This window comes from Poecile atricapillus, chromosome 10 (assembly GCF_030490865.1).
Source record: "Poecile atricapillus isolate bPoeAtr1 chromosome 10, bPoeAtr1.hap1, whole genome shotgun sequence".
In the NCBI taxonomy this organism is placed as follows: domain Eukaryota; kingdom Metazoa; phylum Chordata; class Aves; order Passeriformes; family Paridae; genus Poecile; species Poecile atricapillus.
The window spans coordinates 11,044,052-11,071,982 of record NC_081258.1 but is presented as its reverse complement, the minus strand read 5'-3'; the positions used below and the strand labels follow the sequence as shown (position 1 = coordinate 11,071,982).

Genomic DNA, 27,931 nt, shown 5'->3' with positions numbered 1-27,931 from the left:
AAACTGTAAGTTTATAAAGTCTTTATTGAAAAATACAATTGCAATATTTTCATACAAAGTGAAGTAAATGGACATAGTAACAAGAAGAATTGTCTGACACTTCCATAAATATTTTTACAGAAACATCTACACAACTTTTGGACTCCAGCTCTCTGTTACGCAGGTAAGAAAAACCATGTTTTTATTTTACTTTAGTTGAATTTATAGTGGAATTAAGCCTTAAATATTCCTATTATTCAGAAGGACAGGAATGACTGAAAACAGGCCTGTTAGCTTTTGCTTCCTCAATAAGCCTTCTGGAACCTGAGTGTGTACCACATTTTGCAATGAGCACCCCCTCCCCAGCAGAGGCCTGACATCCTGTACTGGGGGAGAGGGTTGATGCTTTCCTAACAAGTCTGCTATTTTGGACCTATTTTAAATGAAAACAAGTGGTAAGTGTAATGTGCACCACCTGCTGATCCTGGTAGGAGGGGAGGGATTTCTCCCAGGCAGCCTGGTTTAGGCCTTTTTACAAAAACCAAAGCAAAACACAAAATCAAACTCCCAAGCCCTGTCCTTTAAACACAAAATATCGAAATATGTTTTAGGAGATGGGCACCACCTTCCTGCTGCTGAGTGAGCAAGGGCTACAGTGCCTGACTATCAAGAAAAGCAACAAGCATATAAAATTCCTTGAAAAAAGCACACATCCCTGGCTTCCTGCATTCATTGCTGCTATACATCGAGTTACAATGAATTCTTAATGCCATTTACTGACAAGAGGAGCAATGGGATGTCTACTGAAATAAATACAAAAGTCAAATTGTTTCAGTACAGGAAGACAGCTGAAGTTGCCCTTTGCAAAAAATATTCACATTTAGAAAGTGCCATTGCAAATATACAGCAAAATTCTTCTGCCTTAACCATGATGCTTCACAGCCCCATGCCAAGTGTCACCTTGGGACAATGAGTTCACTTTCAAACAGTGCACAGCTCAAACCACTCAACACAATCACCTCCCTTGGTACAGCAAAGGGCCACACATTGTGATCACACCGTGATGCTTCTCAAGAGCATGTGGAACATCCTGAATATGGAAAGAGTCCATATCTTTATAGTCCATCTATCCATCCAGCTTCCATCAGGGCTCAAAACCCTCCCCATGTCTCTTTGCAAGCAGAACTGGACTGTGTGAGAGTGTTACTCCAAAGCTGTTAGTTTGTGAGGGGGTTAGTGAGGAACCCTGACACTCTCTGTGAGTACCTTGGTGCAGGGCTCTGTGCTGAGGCCCCTGGACCTGTCTGAAGCACTGACTAGAGCAAAGCAAAGCTGTAAATACCTGCTGCAAGGTCCACAGCTGTGTTAGGGATGTGTTCTCCAGGCAAGGCTGAAGTCACTTGCCTTGTGAAGAGCTTAAGCAGGGCCAGGGTTTGTGTTGGGGGTCTGAGGTGGCTCCTTGCTGGCCCCAGCAGTCTCTCCCTGGCCCAGGCTCGGTGCAGTTGGGGAGGGAGGAGCTGTGCAGGCTCAGTGAGACCCTCGGTCATTCGCCACGTCCTGGAGTCTTCTTAATAGAGCTGTGTGATTCTCCTGGCAGATGCGCTTGGCAGGGGCTTCAGTTCCATCTTCCAAGAGGATGCCTCTCTTCTTTGTGGGTGTTTCTCCAGTTCTAACCATGCTGTTGATTTCCTTTAGCCTCTGGAGGGAGGAGGGGGGCAAAAGGATTAGTGCTCTCTCTCTTTGTGACTGCCCCAGTGTGCTCTGAACCGTTGTTAGATGCATTGCAGTGGGACTGGACAGGCTCTTTTGTGGAAATCTGTACTGTACCAAGATATTTTCTTCATCACTGTACTGGTTCATTCCCTTACCAGAGTAAATCTTAAACTCAAGGAAGTTTGGTGTGTGTCTGCATGCAGAGCTCAAAGGCTTATCCAGCCCTTCGGCTGTGGCAGCTGCACTGGCAGTTTGATGAGCCTTAGGTGAACAAAACCTTGTCTCATGCTGCAGAGTCTGCTCTAATTCCACTACCAAAACCAAAAAAAAAAGAGTTAAGGAGTTAAAAGATCAAACTGAAACACGTTAGTCTCACCTTTGAGGGGCTGCTGCTGAAGTAGTAGAATATTTTCTCCTGGGGAGAGAGGGCAGACTCGTTTCTGTGTGGTGAGATGTACAGGGGGTGGTGCTGGGAGAGCTGCACTCTGCGGGGGGAGCCGAGGCGCACGAAGGGGTACGGCGAGAGTGGGGGCGAGTCTGTCTGCTCAGAGAGAAGAGAGGCCCTCAGCAGCTGCAGCCTGAGCTCAGGGCTCAGTGCAGCGAGGCTTTGCCACGCAGATGATCGTACAGGTGTACAACAAACACAAGTTCTGTTGTGTTATTATGCCAATTAGTATTTTTCAATTTAAGGAAATTTCACTGCATGATCAGAAGATCAAGCTCTGTTTATTAAGAAGCACAGACTGTAACTTACTGCATTTGAAGTGTACTTGAGGGCAAAGTCCTTGATCTGCTCGATGTAGACGTTGTTGTAGAACTGGATGAGGTCCCCACGCTCCTCCTCCTCGCTGTCGCTGTTGGGGCCGCTGAGGCGGGTGGGGGTCGGGGGTGCGCTGGAGGGCTGGGGCACGGGCAGGGTGCTGCTGGAGCGCATCACCGGGCTGGAGTCACGGCTGCCTGCAGGGCACAGCCACAGCCTCAGGCACTCCTGCACACACACAGCCAGCCACCCTCGGCAAACGGCACCGCTGCCTGCTGCCGCCAGCACTCATGCCGGTTTTGATCCCTGAGCACTGTCCCTTACACAAAAGCTGTGTTGATTTCTGGATAAACTGCAAGGGATTTGCTGTAGGACCAGGGTTGCATGACAGTGTAACAAGAGCTGAAACTCCATTTTTCAGCATTTGTGTTACACTTTTAGCAGGAGCTCTTTCTTGTTGCCACTTGGCACCATTTCAAGTAAAGAATGGTAGTCTTTTTCTGTCAGTAGAAATACTTGTCTTGGCCATACTTCCTGCTAATTTCATGTGGGAAGTTGCAAAATATATGTAATTTTTTGCCTTCCCTCCCTGCCATTTCTCTGTGACAGAAAATATTAATACCTACTGCTTATACCATCATCTATTGAATACCTTGAAAACTGCCAGTAGGAATACTTTACTTCTTCAGTTTCCTTTATAAAAGTTAATTCAAGGAAAATATGTCAGTTCACATACCAAGGGAGAATCCCCAGAGCTGTCAGCTATGCTGAAATCAATGCTGTGGGTGGTGTTCCCATCTCTGCAGACAGACAGTGCTACAAAAGAAACTGCAGCAGTTCTGTGGTTGTGATAAGATTAACTGTGAACCTGGCTAGCCCAGATTTCCTCATTCTGCAAAGACTTCAAAGTTCTTTGGTGTGTGAGCTGAACTCAGAGCTCAGGCCAGCACAGCAAATTCCCAAGGTAAGTTCATGTGGGGAGGGATTGAAACTGAGTGGGTGCAATAAAAACCTTGAATTAGAGCAACTCTCAAATGTTATCAATATATTCTTAATATTATCTAAGTTTACCAAAGGAGGAAATGTTTGGGCTGAAACAACACAAAATCCGACTCTTAGTTTATGCACACAGTTTTGGAAATGGAATTAAACCCGAACACCTGACATTTGGAATCACTCACTTTTTTCTTTGTTCCTGTCTTTGCTCCTGTCTGTGGGTGAGTTCTGCTGGCTGCTGCTGTCACTGCTGCCCGAGTGGCGGCGGCGGCGGCCCTTGATGAGGACACTGCGATAGACCTGCAGGGACAGGAGCAGCGTGAGCAGGGGAGGGTGGAGCAGCCCCCAGTCAGGGAACAACTGCCTGCACGATATGTCTGCTGCCACAACTTCACTGTGCTACCAAACTGCTTCCTGCAGAGCAAAATACAGCCTCCTAAGAGGAATAATAGCCCACAGGCACTGCCTCCTTAGGTTTTAAGTAAAAAACACTTTCTAGTTTACGTACAGTTTAACAAAAAAGCTTTCAGTAGTGCAGGATTTTGGATACGACCCTTCTCTTTTGAGAACAGTTCACAGACTTCATCCCCTTCATACTAAACGTTGTTTTGCCAAGTGATCTGTTCCCAAAATAGAATGAAGGTATTTAATAAACAAATAGTGACTGTGCTCACGTGACTCTTGGCTTGCGGCTGTGTCCGGTAGCAGCGCATGATGTTCTGGAATGATCTGTCTTCATTAGTAACCTGAGGGACAGAAAAGGTTCTGTTTTTCTGCAGGTTTTTGGGTATTTTGTTTGGCTTGGGGTGGTTCTGTGTGTTTGTTGGTTTGAGTTTTTTTAAGAAGTACTATTGGGAATATTAAGTATTAAAGGAGTTTTTTGTTTGCTTTTTCTTTGTTCCCACTTTACCTTAGTCATGACATAGATGGCGCACATCAGCAGCTGATCCAGGTGTCTGTCCATCATGATTTCAGGGCAGTGCACCAAGGAATACTCAAAACACGTCCAGATCTTTTTGCGCAGCTCATCAGACACATCAAGTTTGGCACAGAGGTCCCTCAGACGAACGCTGGCCAAGTGATACACCTGTGACATTGGACATTGTGCTCAGGGCCACAGCAACACTGCTCTTCTGACCCAACAAGAGAGTTAACTCAGACTTGCACACCTGTAGAGCTTGTGCAAATGTGAAGCCAAGAGAAGAATAACTAAAATAAAATTTAACTTTTTTGCTTACAAGGCACAGACATTCTCAGTACTGGTGTCAGTGCTAAAAAAAATTAGTTTGAAGCTTAAATTCCAAGCTGTCCTGAGCAGAGAAAGGGCACTGTATTGCCCACAGCAACCCCTGTACTGAATAAACCAGAAAGTCTCAAAAGTGAACCTCTTCCTTTGGAAGAGCCTTTAAGAACCAGCTGGCCAAGTACAGAATCTATTTCCATGTCCTGATGTGCCAGCACAGTCCTTTGCTAGTGAGAAGTGGGCTGCAGGAGAAAATGACTCTTCAACTGTGTATGAGTAAATATAGATTAAATGTAATATGCCCTCATTATTACAATCAATAAGTGTGTATTTTTAAAATTACTGTACATTTACCAAAATAAGAACTAAGCAAAGCAAACAGATCAAAAATTACCTTTCTGAAGAAGAGTGCAAGTGAGCCCATTTTGCGAGGCCTGGCAGCAGTGGCACTCAACTGCTGGGTCTGTCTCTGCTCTCCAGGGGAGATCTGCTGCACTGTTAACTGGCCTGGCAGCTGCAGCGCTGCCCCAGCCATCTGAGGGGCCAGGGTGCCAGCCAGAGTCTGGGCACTCAGAGGCTGCATGGGCCCAGACACAGCCTGGGGCTGGGCACCTACATTTACTTGGACTGGAAAGAAAGTTATTCCTCCATTTTCATTGGCAATACCTGTAATGTAACAAAAAGAGCCTGAAACAAGAGCACACTGGGTGGGGGATGTGTGTGTGGTTTTCTTTTGAGTTTTTAAAAATAATTCAGTACTTCTTTTATTAGCTACTTAGAACTAAACATTTAGTATATTATATGTGAAATTGTTTAATCAAAATACTTTGGAAACTTCATTATGAGACAAGAAGATAATGAAGTCAGGTTGTCATACTAATGCAGTCCTCCCTGGCTGCGTTCCCTGATGGGAACAAGCCTGAATGGTTGTGCAGCAGCTTTTCCCTCACCTTGCACAGGTATTGTCACCGTCTGCCCGTTGTTGGCTGTCACGGTGGCCGTTGCCACTGTCACCAGGGTCTGGCCAGGCACCGGGGTCACGGACACGGCCTCGGGGCTCACGTTCTGCACAGGCACCGTGCTCACCACGGGCTGCGGGGGCACCCTGACCGCGGGGCCACCCTCGGGGGCACCGTCATTGTCAGCGAACAGGCGCCGCCGCGTGGGGTTGGCTGTGGGGGAGCTGTACCTGTCATACAGCGTGGCTGGAGGGGAGGAGAGGCCTGGGGAAGAAAAACACACACACAGATTATATTTAACTCTTGTTTTATAATCCCTTGTTTTAAAAATAGGTGATGCAAAGCTCTTAAGGAAAAAAATTTTAAAAATACTGAGTGCTGATAGAGATTACTTTATCTTCAATAATTCTGTGTTTAATATTTTTCTAAATTCATGTATCATATTTTTTCTAGTGGAAACATTTTGAGATGTTACATAATATATAGTGGAGTTCCTTTTCTAGTATAACAATAAAGCCAACCAATCAGAGTGTAAGCTGCATGTGTGTGCATGTATAAATACTGTTTAACATATACATACACACACACTCTTCATCTCCATCACCTGAGAACACCCTATCAAAGCAGTATTGTTCACACTGACAGGATGAATCCATCAGTCTTAGACTTCTGATGCAACTCTGAGCTGCAATACAAATACCCTTTACAAATGTGTTTGCAGCTAACTGTACACTGGCATTAAGACAGCTTCCTCCCTTACATAATTTAATCTAAGTTAGCAATGTACAACATGTTCTGCTTTAAAAAAATCTCACCTTTTCCCAATCCTCCACTTTCAGCACGAACCTCGTTTATTCGCCGTGGTGTCAATGGTGAACCTACAACACTGTTCCCAGCAGATCTCTCAAAGTACTGAGGTGGCATTACCTAAAATATTTATCCTTTTATTAGAGCAGCTGTATCACATTAACTACATAGCAAATTTTTAATAGCTACTGCACTACACATTTTGAACAGCAAAACTTTGTGGAAAAATAACAAGAAAAGTGACAAACTTACCCTAAGCCCAAGAAAACCAGAAGTGAGTAGTGACTTTGGTGCTCTGGAAGATACACACTGTAATAGTCTCTCTGTGGCTACTGTGTGTAGTTTTTACCACATCTATTGTCTAATAATCTTTCCAAGTGTTACTGGTCCAAACCTTCCCTTCTTGACCATTTTGTTCACTGTTCTGCTACACCATTAAAATACTGGATAAAATACTGGGTGAGAATCACCTCTGCTGCCTGTCTCTGTTGCAGATGTCTCCACAGAGGTGACCCTGACCAGGCCAGAGCACGCTGCACTTGCTGCTTTCCCTGCACTGCTGGGCTGGTGGAACTGCTACCGAGACACGTAAGTCCTCTCCTTCAGGATACAAAGTCCTCTGCCTGCCATCCTGTCTGATTATGAAAGCTATGCAACACACAGAGATGTGCTCACCTCTTCACAAGTGGGAACTTTGTTTTCATTCTCTCTGATCCTGTCCCACAGTACGGATTCCCGTTTCCATGCCATACTTTCCAAGATCTGTTCTTCAATGTGGTTCAGGTGTTTTACCACTTCCCGACACAGGCCGTCCTCTGCTCTAATGAAAACCTCAATCACCTGTGCAGTGGGTAAGTATGATCAACATAACGTACTTGTTTCATAGATTCAATCTTAAACAAAGATCTAATTCCAGTACTTGATTTTCAAGGAAGAAGAGACTATTAGAAATATGAAGGCTGCACTACAATGACTCAATCCTAGGCTGTCATACAGGTCAATGAGCACTCATGACTTTGTAAGCATTTCTAGCTATCAAACACATTACCTTGTAAAAATGATAAACTGGAATGTCAAATATTTCAGTGATGAATGGGAAGTTTCCAGGTGGGTTGTATGTAAAGGTAATGATCTCCAGGCAACACGCCAGCAGAGACCTGTGAAACACATCTTGCTCCAGTATTGCCTGCAAGAGTTGCAAATTTTAAAGTTTATTTTACAGTGTAACTAGAGAAAAAATAAAACACTTTTTATTGTCTCAACAGCAAGATTCTCAAGCTTACAAAAAGTGAAGCTATTTTTTAAGGGACAGAACAGAGTTCAAAATGAGCCATCTTTACTCATTAAAAATTTACTCTGTGTTTGCAAACACAATTTCTTGAACCCTTGTTCTTCCATTCAGGTGTATTTACAGGGTTCCTCTCAGAGATTTACCCTCATTTTAAATAGCTGACAATTCTGCTCTACATTTGTGTTCTTTTTTTTGCAGGTCCAATTTTAAAAATGAGGTACCCTTTGATTAGTTTTCCTTACAGATAAGTCAGTGTCTCTCAGTCTCTTCCTCTCTTGCTCAATGACCGACTCCAAGACCTTGTAGTAGAGCATCTCAGCACGACGAAAATGTTTACTAGCAACATCTGCAGGAAGTTTAAATAGAAGCAATATTGTAAAATGCAAGAAAAAAGTATTATAATCTTCAGATACAGAAATGCAACAGTAGCTTGTGTGGATTTCTGTGCTGCTGTGGATACAATACTTGCAGGACTAAACCAGTTAATTTCAAGTTAAGGTAGGAATCCTTCTCCTACACTGCCCTGATCTGTGAATGCAGAGCAGAATAACTTGCTACCAAACCCAGATTATGGTGACAGGGCCATGTGTAAGAACAGCCCTTAACATTGCTATAACAGACACAATTGAAATTGAGAAAATGCACCTGTATGGATCCACCTTGCACTGTGCAACAAAAAGCACTGAAGCTACTCAGCTGGCATGAACAAAGGAAGGCCTTATTAAGAAACAAGGTTAAGAGCATCTTCCTTATATTCAATCCATCTTCAGGCACTTCAGATATCAAGACAACTTTGCAAATCATGTTTTTGTGCTTGTACTGGCAGGATTTTAATACCTGTACTAATCCATCTTCATAGGTAAGCCCAAGTTGCTGTTGGGTTTTTAAAGACTACAGTTACTCAGATTTTCTTTACCAGCACAGAAATCCATGTCGTCACTTATATTCTTATATTTGAGAGAAGAAGTGGTACACTTCAAAGTCCTTTTCATTGCACTTCTCTAGTGATGAAAGTGTGATCAAATTCCAGTGATTCAAGCTAAGGCTGATTATAAAATTTTACACAACGTTGAAATTTTCTGTATCTTAAGAACACAGGAAAAGGCAAAAGAAGTAGAAAAGACACTAGTGCTAAAGCAAAACCTGTATGTAAAACTTAATTATAAGAGATGGGTGTATTTACAGGCATTTTATGGATAAGCAAAATGTTTCTCACCTTTGGAAAAATTACTGAATTCTCCTTCAGACTGAGTGCTCTGACAGTACACTTCATGCATTTCTTTTAGTCTGTTTGCAATGGATTGAGAAGGATCTCTGGAGCATGACCTGAAAATAAAAACTAAACATTTTCAATATACTATTCCTACTAAGACCAAAATCACCCTATATTTTATATGCTGAAAGCATAGAAAATGCAAATATATTGCATAGCAATACAAACAGACCCAAATGTAACTAACTGCAAAACAGTTTATGCACATGGAGAATAAAGTTTGGTTTGCATCTCCTACAGTATGGGGTTATTTCCTAGGTAGTGCCATTAGTTAAGCAAGAAGAAAATTTTATACTGGCAACTTGTGGTTAGAGAAGCTCGTAACTGCTGAGTTTTAAATAGTGGGTGTTCATCAATCTCGAAGGACAGATGAATCTAAATAAAGAGAACAGTCCTTCAAAATGTAAATGTCTCTCTGGATTCCATTTTACTCCAGTAGTAAAAGACTGGTTCACATTTTAAATTACACTGTTCAGCATTAATGTTTGCTATTAAAACTAGAAAAGAAAATAGGATTATTTGGCTAAACACCAAATTTACCTGAGTATTTGCTCCAGATTTTCACTGGGGGCATTTTTCAGCCCTGCCAGCATCGTGTGCAGGCGGCTCAGGCTGTAGGTTGCTATGGAAACAGGTGTCACATATGGGTTGCTCTCTTTAATGTACCTGCGGCCAGTAAGGGGGGTTGTGATCCTGAGTGATTTGGACTGAAAATAAAAAAATAACCACATAAACAAATGTACTCTGTCATAAACTTTGATAAAGGTCATAACCTAGAAACATCAATCTGCAGAATTCTTATTCTGTGTTATGGAAAAAAAAATTACTCCTAATCAAACAGTCCAAACCAGACCATGACTCAGGTAAGAGCCAGCAATGAAGAATTTTTCTGTGTCGCTCAGATGTTTGTATCAAACAGTTCTGTATAAACAGAGGGGACTGAAGTGTGAAACACTTAGACCAATCTCAAAAAATCCCCCCCAAACCACAGTATCCCTTCCCAGCCTGAGTACCAAAGGCAAGCTCACAGCAAAAGTGAACTGAGCCAGGGTTTCCTTTAATTTTCTTAAAAGAAATGAAAATTCCTTTAATTCCTTGGAAATTAAACCTTTCCAAGGTTCAGCCTTTAACCTAATAAGTCCTTCTGATCAGTATTTTAGTTTATTTGCATCACATCAAGCCATCACATTAAAACAATCAACTTTCAATTAGCACATAGCAAAATCAATACATCTTCTAATTAACAAATCACAAAGTAACTTCTAACAAATTCGTTACATTCCTCATGAAGTCCAGCTCCCAATACTCTGCCCATTTTCTCCCCACACTCCGAGGTGTGTTTTATTTCTGTCTCCATAGGCAGCCGGGGAGGGTGGCATATAAAAACAGCAACATAGACCATGCCATACTCACCCTGTCAAAATGCTGCTGCAAATTATGCTTCACTTGTACCCTTTCAGTTGTTTCCATTCCTGAAGGTGTGTTCAAGCACCTTGTGAGAGTTCCAATTTCTTCATCTGCATCCTCGCCAAGGAATATTCGCTCATCGAGATTTCCCACTGACAGAACATACTCCTCATAGGCTTTGTTGATGGCTTTGCTACAGCAGAAAGGAAGGACAAACAACCCCCCTTTTGCTTTGTTCACACACTGAACACAGTTCTGGCCTGGGGGAAGTCTACTTCAAATTTCTTTTGACCCTCACTGAAGCTCCTTTAAGATCTACAGTACCTTAAACATGACAGTGGCAAGGACATTATTTTCCCTATGTATCTGATGCCCTGCTATTTATCCAGCCACAGGAAGAACACAGTAAAATACTCAGAACTCCTATTTCCTGGACCTCTACATTTACACAGCATTGTATCATAAGCTATACTGAATCATTTTTATATCATTAAAAGAAAGTAAGTCCTAGCCATAAACATCTCTAAACACCACCAAACCCATTTTTTTGCCTCCCACTTCCTACTCAGTCTCCCACAGCTTTTTCATAATAACTCTGAGTTACACACACAAAAAGAAAAATCCAGGAAAGAGAAGCATAAGAATAAAAGCAAACATCAGGTAGCACCATCCTGACACACCAGTCCTCTTTCAAGCAGGCCTCAGCCCCCAGCACTGCCAGGAACAGGAAGGCAGTGCTGGATGTCCATTACTGAACACACAAGGCATGGCTGCCACCAGTGCTCAGATCAGGTAACAAGTGCAGCTGGGCCACAGAGGGACACTCATGCAAACCAAACCACAAACAGGGACTTACACGCTATCTCCAAAGTTCCCAGGATCCAGAAATCCTGTCAGATTTTCATCTTTTCCTTTCAAAAGCTGTAAGACATTTAAGAACAAAGGATGGAAATTTCATTTCTTATAAAGGTTTTGAAGGTAACAAGTAAGGAGAGATTTTTCTACATTACAAATTTACTGACCAACCTTTTTGTCAAAAAGCTTCCGAATATATGGCTTCCAAAAATGTTCCTTTATACCTTTTGCTTCTAAAACTAATCCATAATGTAAAGAACACAGTTTTTCAATGATGCAGGGAGGATCAGATGATACTTTATAATCCTTACTATGGAAGTCTTCAGGCAGACCTACAATTCAGAATATTGTATAATTAAATTTTGCAAATCCATATCCTGCTTTCTTATTAATTTAAATTCTATGCTGTGTAGTCAAGGTAGTATGAAATTAAAACAGCAAACTAATTAGTTCCCTTGAAAGAACTACTAATTACATAATGCCCACTCAACTGGGTAATGTTATCAAAAACAAATTTTGAGTTAGATATTCAAAACCATTAGGTACTGAGTGATAAAAACTACATATATCAATTCTAATAGGAAAAAAATCAAACACTGGTGAACTACAATATTTATTTGAGATAATGGTCCCAGGTCACATCTGAAGCACTACAAGTGAAGGCCAATCCTGTACAGCACTGAAAATCTAAGTGCAAGCCTGGGAAGAGTTACATCAGAAATTCAATGACAACTTCTCACCATTCACTTGAATTTGTGGCTATCAAGTCAGTCTACACTTCCATTCTCTTCAAAAAGAGAACAGCAGCAATCCAGGAATGAGACAGAAACAAATCTCCTATTTGAGTCCTGGGTCTTCATGTATTTCAAATCAACTTCTTTTTTTCAACATACCCTTAAAATTAGGATTCAGGAGTTCTTTACGGTTAGGACACTGCAGAGCATTTCCATACACAAGATCCAAAGCACATAACAAGAGGTGGTAGGAATTGACCAAGTCATCACTGATCATAGGAAAATTTCCTGCAATATAAGAAAGCCATAAGATAAAATCAGCAAAGATTTAAGAATTTTTTTAATAAGAGACTTCTGATGTTTATATTACAATCAATAATGGAATCTTAGAAACACAGACTTGGGTAACTCTTAAGTACCTGGATAGCAACACAGGCAGTAAAGCAGACTCACAATAACATGTAACAAATACAAAAGTTAAATATTTTTTTCAGAAACAACAGCAATTGTGAAGGAACTCAAGTACATTTTGCTGTTTTGAAATCAAACCTTACCAAAATGTTGATAAATATGCTGTTACTGCTCCCTCATTCAGAGTAATCTCATTAACCAGGGCATAAATAACTTGAAGCAGCACAAACTGTACAATGCAAACAGCCTCAAGGAAGAAAAATGTGCTTCTGCAACTCTGGCAGCACCAGCCCCACTGCCTGGCAGAGTCACGTCCTTCACTGGATTCCCACCTGCCCGAAGCTGGCCTGCTCTGGAGGCCAAGGAGCTACAATGGGTTCTGAGACTCAACTCTTCCCCTTTTCCCCTTTGCATTGCTGAAAACAGCCTCAAATAACTTTAACTTTGGCAAGGGTAGACCAAGGTTTTCAGATGGCCTAGAAACTGCTCCCTCCTTCAGCCCTTGCCCCTCACTCCCAGAACAAACCTGTACCTAACTCAAAGTCAGATTTTTTTTAACAATCTATTTTCTTGCAAAAAATTTGCTGGGACATACTCATTATAAACACTAATAAATATAACTTAATTTCTCTTGTGCTTTACAGAAGACCTAAAATGTGCCTCTGACTTGGCTTATTATTATTTTTTATCTATCACTTTCCTGCAGAAAAGAGTCCTTGTAACCTGTTCACAATCACAAACATTACAATCAGAGTTGTACATTACTGAACTCATTTATGTTTACTGATATTCCTCTAGAGAAGTGACCATAGCTGAAAACAGTCTGGTAAAAGATACAATTAATCAATAACATAAATCACTATTCTGTAACTTTTTATGCACACCATGATGTTTTTATTACTCCTTAAATACTAATAACTCTTCCACTATTTCCACCCTCCCTTTTTTCTCAATGAAGCTCCAAATCACTAAGCTGATCCCACTCTGAAGAACACATTTAAATTCTTGAAGAAATCTGTATCATATAGTAATAAACTCACATAGAACACACTGAAATGGATATATGATTAGAAAATTTTTCTCAATTATGCTGTTATTTTTTTTTGTAACATACCAGGTTGTTCAAATTTGTTATTTTCTGTTTCCATGTTTGTTAGAAGAAAAATAATTTCAATGCAGATAATTTAAACTGTTTAAAATAATGAACCCTAGATGAAATTTTAATTAACTTTACCCACTTATCAGTTATTTCAAAATCATTAAAGGTTCACAGCAAAGTAATTAAAATCCTAAATACTATTAGCAAATCTTTAATCAATAAAATTCTCAAAGTAACTGTCATAACACAGGTTCAATTCCACAACCATGACAACTACCATGGCAATCCTTAGTGTCAGCACAAAAGTTAATAAAATTTCACAGTATCAGTAGTTCCACAGCAATTTTTTGTTGCTGACATTTCAAACAAGGTTCCCTTCCACATCGTACCAAATAATAAAAAACCAGAGATTTTTCCCCATCAATTTTAAAGAAAGAAATAAAAGAGCTGGAAGAGCAATTCTTACGAACAGTATGCTGAAGTGCAGTCCCAGTGAGCAAGGGGCTCCCTCTGTGCAGTGCATGAACTGAAGGCGATGGGCTGCAGGAGCAGACAAGCCTGGGCCTGCCACTGATGTGTGGTTGCTGTGATAAGGATTTACTGCCCAGCCCCAAACCACACAGCACAAAACCTCACACCAACACCTAATGTCTTAATAGTCAACACTCAGTTTCCATTTCTGTGCTGCCACACTTTACTAATCATTTGGTAATTTTACAGCTTCTCTGCACTATAATTTTTTTCTTTTCCTTATAAAATGCAATCAAATGTGTTATCAACACGTACTTGTATCAACTATGTGTATCAGCTAACACCATAGGGTTAGTTACCGTACCTGAAACTGTGTGTAATTAACATGTAGTCAATGATGCAGTTACTCAAACACATCAGTCAATAACTTAGAAACAGAAAGACCCATGAAGTCCTTCTGCACCTTGTCAACCATCCCATCTTCCCAAAGAAGTGAGGACTTTACAGAAGGGAAAAGGAAAACCTGTGATTTTCCAGACTGACCTACTTAATCTCTCACCTGCCTACCTGTGCTAAGGAAGTGAAGTCCTGACTGACTGGAAATAAGAACAGTACCAACTCTGCTGTGTTTCAGGCTGAAAGCACCACACTTGTTTAGAAAAGACTTCTCTTGCCCAATAAGGTGGAATTTGAAGTCTTAAAAAAAGGCATCTTCCTCACAGGATGGAGTGCTCAATGCAGTATTTGTGCCCCACTACACCCTTCCTGACCTCTGTGCAGGGATATGTGTGAGGGTCCAGCACTGCTGCCAGGAACCCTCTGCAGTGAGGCACAGTACAGAAAGAAAGGCTTTGTAAACAAAGTTCTGAACAAAATTAGAGCCAGGACATTCAATATTGACCCAGTCCTAGCCTCAAAATCATCCAGTTCAGGAAATCATAGCACACTGTAGGAATCTTAACACTGATTCACTTTTAAATTTGAAAAAACACATCCCACCACACAGGAATATCAATCCTGACACTTTCCCCAGAGCATTACCTTACTTATACATCACTCACAGTGAACACTCATCAAAGCAGGACTTGAAACAAGGCCTAGAGATGTGGAAACTCTTTAAGACAGATTTGATGAGGAGAGATTTTAGACTATACATGCTATTACTGAACAACTGAAGCCTAAAATGCGGATTTCATCCTGTTCCTTCCTTTTTCTCCCAACAGTCACTACCAAGAAAAAAAACATCTGAAATTCTCTACTGTTCTTATAAGCTTTAAGGATGCTCTTACAATAAAGATTACATGTGCACTGCACCACTGGGTACTTTAAGGACTGATATAAAATAATGACCAGTAAAACAATGTCTGCCGTATTTAATCCCTTTCAGATCTCTTACCTTTTGCATGAACAAACAGCACCCAACAAAACTGGAAAACTTCGGTCACAGTACATGGTTGTCGTCTTTTGGAGGAAAATACAGCAAGAAGACTCAATGAATAAAAACTGATAAAACATCATACATGAATCACTAATTCAAAGAGAAAATTAAGCTTTACTACAGTGTGGCCAAAATCTTACACTATTCCCACAAAACCCTGACTAAAGGAAATACAGAGATACACAAAACCTGAAAGAAGTTTAGTGTAGGCACAACTGGAGCCCCAGACTCAGTCTGCAAATTCAATTCCATAGCACCCCAAATACAAACAGTAACAAAGAAACAAAGTTCTATTATTAAGCAAATACCCACAAGCTCTGCAGCTATGAAGTAATCCATGGGAGTTAGTGGGCAGTGAAACAGACTAAGCAGTACTATGAGTATTAAAGCCATGTAGATCATAAAAGAATCAAATTCTTCCTATCTTCCCTATCCCTCCAGCACCAGTGCTTCCCTTGCCTACAGGCTGATTGAAATCTCTCCCTTCTCCCCCATCCCTCAAATAATCAGAAACTCAGCAGCTTTGAGATTTCCTGCCCCTGTCAGATCTGAAACTGAAAAAGAGATTAAAAATTTACTGCAAGCAAGGACAAATCAACTCTGATATTATAAACAACAACTGTGAAAATACAGTCAAAATACTATTAAAACAATCAAGCAATTTCATGGCTTTCAAGCAATATTTTCACTACAGCAATGGTCTAAAATCAGTCTGGAAATAACAGAAACACACCTCTGTTTTCTTCCTCTCTGTTGACGAGGCTGATCTTCTTGAGGATACCTGAAAATGTCCTGAAAAATGGGCTCATACTTCTTAAAAATGACTGCAGAAACGGTGAAGTTTCTCTCTAATCTCTCAGTTCGCTCTCTGAACTGGGATGGTAGATTTGCCATGTCTTCCCACTTCTTCATCTTGTTAAAAAACTCGATCAAGCTGGAAATACCAAACGGGTTAGATCAGAAAGGCTGTTTGTTTTTCCTGCAGAAATAAACTCAACATTTTCAATGAAAGTGCAATTTCTACTGCCCAGATAACTGATGAAACGATGACATTGCAAACATGACAGCCAACTCAGAGCTAGTCCTTTACCCATAAACATGGATGAGCTCAGACAGCTTGAGAAATATTTTTAGGTCCTTGGCTGATAACCATGTTAACTATGTACTCACAGGTCTGGCATCTTCTCACAAAGAGAAAATCAACTCCAACATTTAGATTATTCTGAAATCAGACATGCCCCCTTTTTCTGAAAAATTTATTAATTTAAATAAAAGAACCTGTGAGATCTACAATGCTAAGAATATTTTACAAAGTATGAAAAACCTCTTAAGTTTTAGTAAATTGCACTTTGCAAATTGGACTTTAATTCCTTTTCTACTTCTTTATCTACACCTTCTTTTTCCGTGTTATTAGTCTTGATAGCCCAGATGACAGAAACAATTTATCAACATTCAATTCCATGAATTTCTGATTTTGAAAACAAAAGCTTATAGAGGAACACTTTTGCATTGCTCAAATCAACAGCAATGCTTCAACAGTAGAGGAAATGGGATAAAAAGTACATAAGAACATTCTTTTTTTTTTTGTGACAGTCTGTGGAATTTTTAGAAAACAATGAGATTGCTAATAAATAAAGTCAATTGTTTCAGAAGCTTTTCTTTATTACTTAATGGACATAAACATTTGACACAAATTTGTTCATCAGATTCTGACCTCATTTAGTGACTTCAGCAAGAACATGTGAAAAGTGAAGTTTTCTTATGCAAAAATTGAAATAAATCTTGTGAACATTTTCACAGCGAACTACAAATGCTTTCTCATGTAATAAGTTCAGACTTTGCATGTCCCAAAAATTGACTGTTCTTCAGTGACTGGCTTCTTTCTCCTTCGAGTGGAGGAAGTCAATCTCTTATTTTGAAAACCAGTATTTTTATGAACATAGTACTGAGCCAAAGGAACTGCCCTACTTCTGTGACAGTGAGCTATAACACAAGCATTCCAGGGATATAAAGTCTATCTTCAAAAGCAGGAAACAAGAAACACATTTAACTTTTATTCTCTATTTCCAATTTCACAAGGTAAAAAGCACTCTTTGAGATTTTGTGTCTAAAATCAGCAGAATAAAAGTTACCTTTGGTCTGAACAGCGCAGAATTCTGGTTAAGGATACGTAATTTCCTTCCGCTGTTCCTCTGCTCACAGTTGGAATTGCTTTCCTGCAAGCCACGTACAAGGCACAAGCCAGCCAATGCATGTCATTTCCCTGTGAATCAAAACATCAGGCATCTAAAAAACTTCACTGAAAAGAAAAACATGCTTTTCAGCTACCCCAACATCAGGGAAAAGCATGTGTCCAAACAGATGAAGTTCAATCAGTGAGAAAGTTGATTTGCTGTTTCAAACTTTTGTTGTGCTTTGGGTTTTTGACTGCAACAAAACAGGTGCTTAATAGACACTGAACTGCATCAAAACTAAACTCATTAGTTACCATTATAAATTTCACATTTGACTCGAAGTGTGAAATATATTTTGAGTATATGAAAATATATTCTTAGTGTTGTTCTTCTGTAGCATTTTGTACTGCTTAAAAAGAAAACGGCAAATGAAAAAAAAGACTACAGTTCTTGCAACCAAAACATTCTTCTGCCCTGAACGAACAGTAGGAAAAGAAAAACACCACTTCCATTTTACTCTGTATTACACAGCAGAACAATTATTCAATCGGGTACCTAAAGACAGAAATTAATTCTAATGAGCACTTGAAATTTTGTTTTCTTTCATTAAATAGTAACACTTGAGTGGAAAAATGGACTGGTAAAACACGGGGCCAAACTGAATTCGATGCTATGGTTTTGTCGGGCTCCGTGATGTCACGGGCCCGGGTGAGCACACACCTTCGGGGGCAAGGCAAGGCTCGTTCCCGAGCATCGCTGCCCGTCTGGATGTGACAGAGGCGCTGCCGGAGCGGAGCTGCTCCTTCCCGCAGCACCGAGCCCTGCCCGGTCCGAGCCGCCCGGTCACCGGGAGGGCAGCGCTGCGGGGACCCGGGGACTGCCGAGGGTTATCACAAGCGCCACCTTTGCCATAGGAAGGCACCGATAAAAGGCGCTTCCGAAGCTCCCGGGCGCGTCACCGCGTGTTCATGTTTTCCAGAATGACGCGACCAACCCTTTACCTTTTACCCTTCACCTCTTACCTTCTACCCCCGGCCCGGGCTGTGCAGCGGCCGCGCAAGCCCCCAGAAATGATTAACAAATGTGATCACACCTGCGCCGGGCATCTCCGCGGGCCCCGCGCGGCTGCGGAGCGGCGCTGCCCGAGGCCACTGTGCCGCTCCCCGGCCGCACCGCTGGGAGCCGAAGGACCATAGCGACGAGAGCTCTTCCATTTTTAACACCTTTCCGCCGCTATGACTCCCAATTGCGATGGTTATTGCCGGCCGCCCGGGCGGTGCGAGGGAGAGGCCGCCGCGCCTCCACCGCCGTCCCTTCTCTCCACACTTCACCCCCTCTCCCGCCGCGCTCCCCCCGGCCCGGCCGAGGCCCTGTCGCCCCTCCCTCACCTCCAGGGTGTAGTTGCGCCTCATGCTCTGGTAGCTCTGCCAGGCCTCGGCACGGGCGCGCTCGTCCATGTTGAGGCTCCTGCAGAGCTCCTCGTAGCGCTGCCGGGTCTCGCTGTCCTCGCCCGGCGGGGACGGGGCTGCGGCCGCGCCCCCCGCGGGACCCGGCTCGGCCCCGGCCGCGTCCTCGCCCGCCATGCCGCGCCCCGCCGCTGGGGGGCAGCGCCGCGCTCCGCGCACCGCGCCTGCGCCACCGCCCCGCGCGTTCGAATCCAAACACCGCGGGACGGGCCCCGCCCCCGCCGCGCGCCGCGCCCGCTCATTGGCCCGCGGGGCGACCGCCCGCCCCGCCGCGCGCAGGCGCACGCCGCGCGCTCCTACCGCGCACCGCGAGACGCGCCCCCGGCGCGCGCACGGCACCGAGCGGGAGCGCGCCCGGCGCGCGGGGCCCTGGGCGGGGCCGGGCCGTGAGGGGAGCCCGGAACGGGCCGAGAGCGGTCAGTGCCGGGAAAGCCGTACACAAATACATACACAAATATATACAAATATATACACAGAGTGCGGGCTACGGCCTGTAAACACACACAGACTGCAGAGTAGGGGCTGTACAGAAATTGGTACACAAATACATACACCCAGTGCGGGATATATACACAAATATGTACACATACATACAGTGCAGGGCATGAGCTGTATATAGGCAGTGGGGGGTAGGAAAGAGAGGCAGAAATATCTCCCCTGGGTCAAGTTCTAACCGAGCAGAGGAGGCTGCCAAAAATTAGATTTAAGTCCTAGAGCAGGTACATGTCAATGATCAATAAAACAGGCTGCAATTGATTAAAAGAGATTTATTGACTCTGTCGGCTTGATTTTGTGTTACTGGTATTTCACCAATGCTGAAAGCTTCAGAGGAAAAAAAAAAAGAAAACGTCAAGAAAAGATGATTTGACTGACCTGAGATGTGATCCAGGACACAAACACACACTGGTACCCAGCATTGAGAACAGCAGAGAGCTCGAACTGGCACGGTAAGTTGGTTCTACCAGCAGGGTACCCCCCATACCTGCAACCCCCAGACTACCAGAACAGCTTACAACTTTAAAAACTAGTGATTAGGTTATATTTAATGACTTACATCTTTTTTCTTTATAACACAGAGGAGCTGTGAACTTTGCAGCGAGGCCAAGTCCTACTCTGAGCTATGCAGAGCATTGATGGGAAGCTCTCTGCCACCCAGAAGACTATACAAATGATGCAGGGCTTTTCTGTTTAGCTAAATTTACAGTATCTACTAAAACACAAAGCAGCAATAACTTATTACAGCATTTAATTTATACTGAGAAATATTCATCTACGCTGTAAAAATCTTTCATATTAAAAAAAGAGGAACAAACCCTCACAATATTGAAATATAAAGCTGAGGTTAAAGGGAAGGTTATTATGCTGTGATTATACCTGTGTACTTCCCTGTGGTTTCATGCTTCCAGACTTCGTAAATAAATGGGTTAACTTGACTGCTTTTTTGTAGATAACTTTTTTTTTTAAGTTTTCATTTAATGGTGTACTGAAAATTCAGGTAAGAAACATTTTAGTGAAATCTTTTTTATCCCTGAGGACGTAGCTTCACTTGTTTCTCCACTTCTCCCCTTTTTCCCTATGGCATGTTAATTATTTGAATAATTTCGACTACTGGACTCTATGATAGATCTACCAGTATGACAACAGCCACAAACTCTCAGCCTGAGTCCCTCACAGCTGCTTGGCTACCCCCAATAACATACATTTTTTTACTGTCTCGTAGTCTCAGAAATTTTCCCCATGAACATGCTCATGTCCCCTGCTTTGAGCTGCTACACTCAGGTCACTGTCAAGCAGAGGATCTGACATGGCAGTTCCCAAATCAAATGCTTTTATCATCCGAGAGCAGAAAAAAAGTGTGAGGACTATTACCAGTTTTGGTGAGCACTAGAGAGTGTACTCTCATCTCTCTAGATGATGAAACTGTATCTGACATTAGGATCCCAAGAACTTCCCAAGCCAGCCTCCCTTTTATTCGTGAGACCTTACCTGGAACGCTAATGAGAATTGTGCACTGTCAGGTCTCGTTCACACTGGAACACAGGAGGCAGAGCAATCAAGTCCTCATTTTCCAGTTTAACTTCATGAAGGATCTTGGGCATTGCATTTTCCCTCCTTCCTTGCATGAAAGAACCTGAAAGGAGGCAGCATTCAATAAAAAAATCATAAAAAGAACTTGGAAAGCTGTTATCTTTATTTCCTTTTCCTCTAAATGTAACAAAGAAATTATATTGCCTGTTTGTGTAACATTAGGGACACTTAGATAAGCCAGGGCAGTTATTTTGTAAACTCCTGTGGCTACACCAGTACAATTAGTCTGCTCTACAGACAACACCACCAGCCCAAGGTCCCAACAACGTACAAATGTAAAATTTTCAGTGTTGGTCAGCTACAGCAGTGTACACTGCACTGAAACAGCCTGCTCATGTGGAAGGTGATTATAGGTGTAAAAGAACTAGATCAGAAACTGCTTATAAAACTAGCTGTTAGTAACTTTGCACATCACAAATATGTTAATATAACACTACTGTGTACATCTCTTTATATTAGCCTTGAATAGCAGGCACATTTCATCTCACTACAGCTTGAATTACATCTTCATCAAGCCTCATTTTAATGGGTGATCAACACTGTCACACTGAGCAATCCATGAAAAATGTATTACTAAATAACATGGCACAAATAATTTTCTCAGAAACAAAACAAATAGGACAGGACTTTGCTCTGGACACCTTGTTTAGAGTCTTATCTAATTATCATATCCCAACATATTGTTCAGAAAAATTTCAAAGTGCCAGAAACTAACCACCAATATAGTGCCTAGACCACCTGTCCCTCGGGAATAGTTCCATTGAAAAATAGATCCTTGTATTTTAATTTATAGACCAAGAAGACTGGATTCTAAAACTGATTTTAAAAAATACTGTTAAAGAGATTTTGCAGGACTTTCAAGGAGAAAAGAATCAGAGAGGTTGAGAACAGAGCTCATGTGTATGTGAACTTTTATCACCTGTGTACAGATCTGCAGAAGAAGCTCAAAAAGGATGATGAGGATATGAAGACAAAATTCAGGCTGAAATAAATAAGGATACCATTGAATCATTCAAATGCAATGCCAGGTTAAAACAAGGTGGCACCAGACAACCAGGAGACAACTCAGATTCAGGAGAAACATCTGTGCCCTGTGTGAAATACATGCAATAGTTAAGTGCTGTGTGCACAATTAGAAGCTTTAATAAAGATGTGGAAAGTAATGCAAAGTTTTTTTAAAAGAAGACTGAAAAGGTACTTACTTCACTGCCAAGATGCTTATTTAAATTAAGGTAACTTTTGGACCAGAACCTAGACCATACATTATTTTCTAACCATAAGTAGGGTGGTAAAAACAGCTGGTTTTGATTGTAAGACAAGAGAATTAGAGGCAATTGATTCCCAGTAAAATTCTGTAAGAGTAAACCATGGTCTTGGGCAGTAGGTGTGAGTGTTATGTCCTTTGCTTGTTTGCAGGGTTTTAAAGGTCTTAAGAATAATTTCAGTTTTAAAACTTAGCACCGAAACTTGAGTTTTGCTGCTGGAAGATCCATGTTTAATCCTTACACAGCATTACTTTCACATACTGAGGCAGACATCACGGGTAGTCAAAGAATATGTTTAATAAAAAATAATTAAACTTCCATTTGCTCTATAGAACATCATAGAAAGTAATTCAATAAATTACAAATGACTTTTTAAGACGCTTGTTCAACTACAGAAAGCAAATTCAGACTACACAGAACACAACTGGCAAATATTGCAAATGTCCAAAAAAAACCTGGACTAAGACTTGGATCATGAAGCCTGAAACAAGGGATAGAAATACAAGGCAATAACAGCTAAGGTTTTTTTTTAGTAACTACCAACACACACTTTATCATCACCTTGGATATCCTTTTCATTTTAACTTCAGTATTAGTGTAATTCTACTGAGGTTTCCTTATAACCCTTAACTTTATACAACCACATTTGCATATAGTTTAGCTGATAGTGGGACACTTTTTCCCCCTCTGGATCAAACTGATGAAAAATAACCCAAATATAATTATGTTCAAGTCTACACCAGCCTTCATTACTTGAAACTGTAATTGCCTTATTACATAGAAAGAATCACTAGAACAGTAACCAAACTTACTTGACCATAATAGGAAAATACTTTATTTCATAAATCTGATATAAATTAGGTTTTAGCCACAAGATTTAGGACTTGTTTTGTGGGGGAAGGGTGGGAAGTGATGGTATTGTTGACATACTCCATCAGCAAACGAAGTTAATAACTGCTTGTAAAACTTTGGCTATTTCATAGATGCATCCTAGTTAAATAAAAGTGCTATATTACAAAGGGCAAAATATTGAATATGAAATACTTTTTATTTTAATGATGAAGAATTGGCTACCCCCTTCTCTTGGCAGTTTTTGATTTTCACTATTGCTAAGACACTGCATGAAGGGCCAAAAATCAGAATACTATCTGGGAAAATACGTAACCAGCACAATCCAAATGGTACTTGTATAATTGTGTAATTACATCTAATACTGCTTCTAATCATGGGGCTATTTAATTTGCACATAGAAACTTATATTTCATTGGTAAAGTTCTTGATAAAAAACAACACAGTTGTTTTACTGTACAAGCAAGCAACAGAACTATATCAAAATATACAGTTTTTGTTTTTTATTTTTAAATTTATCCCTTTGTAAAGCTTTTTCCATGACTTTCACTAGTACCTGTATCTATTTTCTCTTAACACTTGCCTATTCTTGGACCGCAAATGATGTAACCAAGGTCAACTGAAGTCTCAGTCAGTTCAGAAGTTCTGTAAATGTGAATCTGGGCCTCGACCGTGTCAGAGTAATAGCAGCTTAAGAAGAAGGAGGAATCATATCACACATCAAATCTTAGACAGATTTTATATAGTAAAGGGTTCTAAGGATTTGGACTTAAAACAGATGCATTATGCCCTGTTACTGTGGTTTCTAGGAATAATTTGTCTTCCTTACTATTCAAAGTGCTTTTTTCTTTAGTGGGTAACTCAGCATAATATATGAAGTGATATCCCAATAATGATTTTGGATAATAAATTTAATATTTAGTCAGATTTAAATCTGCAGAGAAGTTTAAACTCAAAAGGAGTTCAAAACTATCTGTACTCTATTTACCATTATTAACTGGGAACTCCAGGAGGTTTATGACATAAAACACAAATAGAAATCTACACAAACAAAGCAAACAAACAATTTTTACATGAATTATGCAGTGTTGAAAGGTCTTTTCAGTGGCACTTTATGACAGTTTGCCTCTTCTGAGTTTTGAGGAAACTACTCCTCATTTTGGGACTTTTAATTCTGCAGAGGGAGCCCAAAACTTTGCAAGGTGTAAACTAAATAGACCTACATGGTGCCAGGTAGCATGAGATAAGACAGTTTTTGCTTTAATTTCCCCTTCCTGCTGTCAAAGAGAACAGCTGCAATAAGGGGGAAAGAAAACCCCAACATTCTTATCTCAAGTAACTCAGATTTTAACATGCTATACAGGATGTCTTTAAAAAACAAAACAAAACCTGAAAACAAGTAATAGAAACCAATGTAAACTTCCTAAACTAACTCAGCTGAGGTAACAGGTAGCCAGTTTAATTGGCTGATTGGGAAAAATTTATCTTCTTTTAAACACACTTGTACCTGAATTGGAAACAGCAGTGCATCACAACACTAGAGCATTTTCATGTAATTAAAGCAATGGATGGTGATGTAGATTCTACAGCTTTCATGACATTCATTAGCTGCCCAAATTATTGCTGAGTTTTGATCTGTAAATTATAAGTGTCAAGGAGGCTGTAAAACTATATTCAAATTAAATCAATAATATGCATAAAGTATTCTGTGTTCACTGCAAATATATTAAATATACAGCTCTTACTTGAGCATTATTTTCATAAAATTAACCCCCCAACAAAATTATAATGCCTTTTGTTGTAATTTTACACCATTGTGTATTTGATAGTACATACAAGTTCAGAAACTTATGAACTTCAAGAAATATTACATGCAAAACGTCTCTGAAAGCAGTTTGCACTTCTAAACAAATACTGAAATGTTCGGTCAGTAAATCATTGATGCACTCAACACTGGGTTATTTACAATGAAATAATTAAAGAATAAATTCAAAATCAGTTTATAATTTAAGTGCAGAGTCTGGGGTCAGTCTTCATCGCTCGAATCCGAATCCTCAGATGAAGATGATGTACTGTCAGATCCAGATGAAGCATCTGCTTTCTCTGAACCCTCATCTGTGCTGTTTTCGTTGTGAGAGCTTGGCTCTGTTCCCCCTTTGTCTTCCTGATCTCTAACCCTAGAATTTTCCTCCTTTTCTTCTGTGGGCTTGGCTGAGCCTGTGTCATTGCTTTCACTGTTCTGTACATCAAAAATATTAGACTGAGACAAAGCTGGGATATGAAGATTAAGGCCTGGAGTGAGAAGCATCCCTGGGTAAAGTATGTTGGACAAAAGTAAAGGGTTAAGAGAGAGAGGATTGGCAGCTGCAGCGGCAGAGGATGTTGAAGGAGAACTCGAAACAGAGTTTTCACCACCAGTATCCGTATTTTGGTCTTCTGTCCTTTCTTTCTTTGTATCCGCGTCCTTTGACTCGTTTCCCTTTTTCTCCTCCGAAACGGTTTCTGTCGACTTTGTCAGGAGTCCTCCCATGCCCAGCAGGTTTGGTAATCCAGCCATCCCTGACAGCAGCATGGGGAACATGGCAGCCACGTTCTTGGCCTCTCCTCCGGCAGCTAGGCCGGCCGGCATTCCCATCAATCCCGCCGTCACCTGCAGCGACTGCAGGTTCTGCAGGTTCTGCTGCAAGGCCTGCAGGCTGGGCAGGTCCACGCCCGGGAGCAGCCCGTTGGCGAGCAGGGGGCTGACGGGCACGCTGGCGGCAGAGGCGGCCGCCGCAGCCGCCGTGGCCTTGGCGATCTCGCTCTTGGGGCGCCTCCCCCTCCGGCTCACCTCTTCCCGCACCACCGGGCCCGTCAGGATGCGGTCAAACATTCCCTCGGGGAGGAAGCCCTGCGAGAGACACAGGGGCGCTTTAGTGTATTTTGGGAGCTCGAAAGGAAAAGCAAACAGGACTCAAGTGTACGGAACAGTGTCAAAGGCCTGAGCTCCAGACAACTCCCTGGCATCCGTGGTGACTTTGCGCTACCACATCCCAAACATCTAAAGGCCCATCTCCACTGTGAGGGCTACACACGGATCTTCTCACACCCTCTGCTAACTCACCCTTCATGGCTTCCTGGCACATCAAGCAAAATATAGCTAATTATAGGAGTAAGCTCAGTCTAAGATCTAAACCAGCATTGCTTTGAAATATTATCACACAGCAATCACTTGACAGTTTAATTAGTTTTCAATTTAAAGTTAAATGTGTGTGATTGCACACAGACCAACTATCTCTGAGCCCTTTTTATTTTTGCTAGTGTCTCTTTAATGTCCTCATATTTCATCTCATCCATAAACTGAAGAATAAAGACTCAACTTGAATTTAAATTGAATTCACAGTACTTCTATTTCGGATTTGTACAGTATTATTCCCCCACTTTAAGACCTCCTAGCTAACAAAAAAAGAATTGCAACAAATACCAAGATTCCCTTCAAAATGCATAGTTTTGAAATTTCCTTTTTAAAATGGCAATGATAAGATCAAATATTACTCAACACCATAGTACAGCTGCCTTTTTCCCCCAGCAAGTAACTCTAATTTATATTAGCTTAGTACAACTAGAGGAATTCAGAACTCAAGTTCTGCTCTTCTCTATGTACATAACTACTACTTTCTCAAAGTAATTCTGCTATTATTTATTCCTCTATTCACAGGTATACACTATACAACACAACTTTTTGAAGTTCAAAATATGTCCTTATCTTCAAGGCAAGACTAACTGATAGTATCCTCACTAGCCTAATTTCTCAAAGGTGCACATTAAAAGTAAAGTAAATATTTCAAAGTAACCATTTCTTTCACAACTGGAACTTTAGAGAAAATATTCTCATTCTTAAATGATTTCTTGACTAATACCTTTCGTAAAAGCCACTGGGCTATATTTAAGACATGAAAAGTCACAGTATTACAGCATCTTCAATAAAATCTCTAGTTTGTGGTTGTCAGTCACTGTTCCACCCCTACTCCAGGTGTGCCAGCAAAGCATTTACTGAACTAAGCTGGCAGAAAGCTGACACTGAACTATGTTTGCTATTAATGTAACACTAGAAATGAAAATCACTCCCCTTGGCATGCATTTTTTTTCTGTTTGCCTTGTTTCCCTTCAGATACATTTCATGTCATGCTTATCTTATTCTGCAAATACTCACAGACTGTTTTACAACTTCTCCCCACTCAGGAGCCACTCCATACTCTGGATTTTCTTTCAAGAACCTGCACAAATCCTTCAGAGGGGGAGCAAATGCACCCCCAACCTGAGAAGCAGAAGATAGAAGTCAGTGAATACATGACAGCTGATAAGAAAAAAAGCAACATTAATACCTGATATTGTTTCATTTTTACCTTTTAAATAACAGTACAAATAAAGCCTCACTTCAAATTATCATGGAGCATGGTGCAGCTTTTGGCTGACTGCTAGTGATAGATGTGTACATGATTTGTTCTAAATCTACTAAACTCAAACTCATCTATCGAACTCAGTTTGAGACTTCAATATTTTACACTCCCACTAATGTTTAATATTTAATTTTTATTTAGATATGCAATGAACGGAAGAACAACCACATAAACAGAGAAAGTGGTCCACATACTACCAAGAAAGTGGTAAGTA

At 41.1% G+C, this 27,931-nt stretch overlaps 2 protein-coding genes across 10 annotated transcripts in view; both read right to left on the bottom strand.

Moving 5' to 3' along the window:
* Positions 1-4: 4 nt before the first annotated feature.
* RBL2 (RB transcriptional corepressor like 2) lies at positions 5-19,265 on the bottom strand. 2 transcript variants are annotated; one of them, XM_058845802.1, is made up of 22 exons: positions 18,999-19,265; positions 17,569-17,699; positions 16,170-16,370; positions 15,395-15,459; positions 12,177-12,305; positions 11,455-11,615; positions 11,285-11,349; positions 10,435-10,621; positions 9,562-9,728; positions 8,965-9,074; positions 7,991-8,094; positions 7,506-7,643; positions 7,133-7,297; positions 6,466-6,577; positions 5,642-5,914; positions 5,086-5,357; positions 4,359-4,535; positions 4,123-4,194; positions 3,634-3,748; positions 2,447-2,649; positions 2,069-2,236; positions 5-1,677 (listed from the first exon to the last, which is right to left on the bottom strand). In XM_058845802.1, the coding sequence occupies exons 1-22, from the start codon at positions 19,191-19,193 to the stop codon at positions 1,507-1,509; spliced, it is 3,381 nt and encodes a 1,126-aa protein (XP_058701785.1). In that variant the 5' UTR covers positions 19,194-19,265; the 3' UTR covers positions 5-1,506. The 2 variants fall into 2 exon arrangements, with proteins under 2 accessions (XP_058701785.1, XP_058701786.1); XM_058845803.1 differs by having other exon boundaries at positions 2,069-2,233; positions 18,999-19,264.
* Positions 19,266-22,706: 3,441 nt separating this feature from the next.
* Positions 22,707-27,931, bottom strand: part of CHD9 (chromodomain helicase DNA binding protein 9) — an 87,592-nt gene continuing 82,367 nt past the window's right edge. For all 8 annotated transcript variants that reach the window (XM_058845714.1, XM_058845712.1, XM_058845708.1 and 5 more), the window contains 2 exons: positions 27,471-27,575; positions 22,707-26,168 (listed from right to left, as the gene is read on the bottom strand). In XM_058845714.1, coding sequence (XP_058701697.1) covers positions 25,305-26,168; positions 27,471-27,575 — 969 coding nt within the window. In that variant the 3' untranslated portion in view covers positions 22,707-25,304. The remainder of the gene's footprint in view (positions 26,169-27,470; positions 27,576-27,931) is intronic.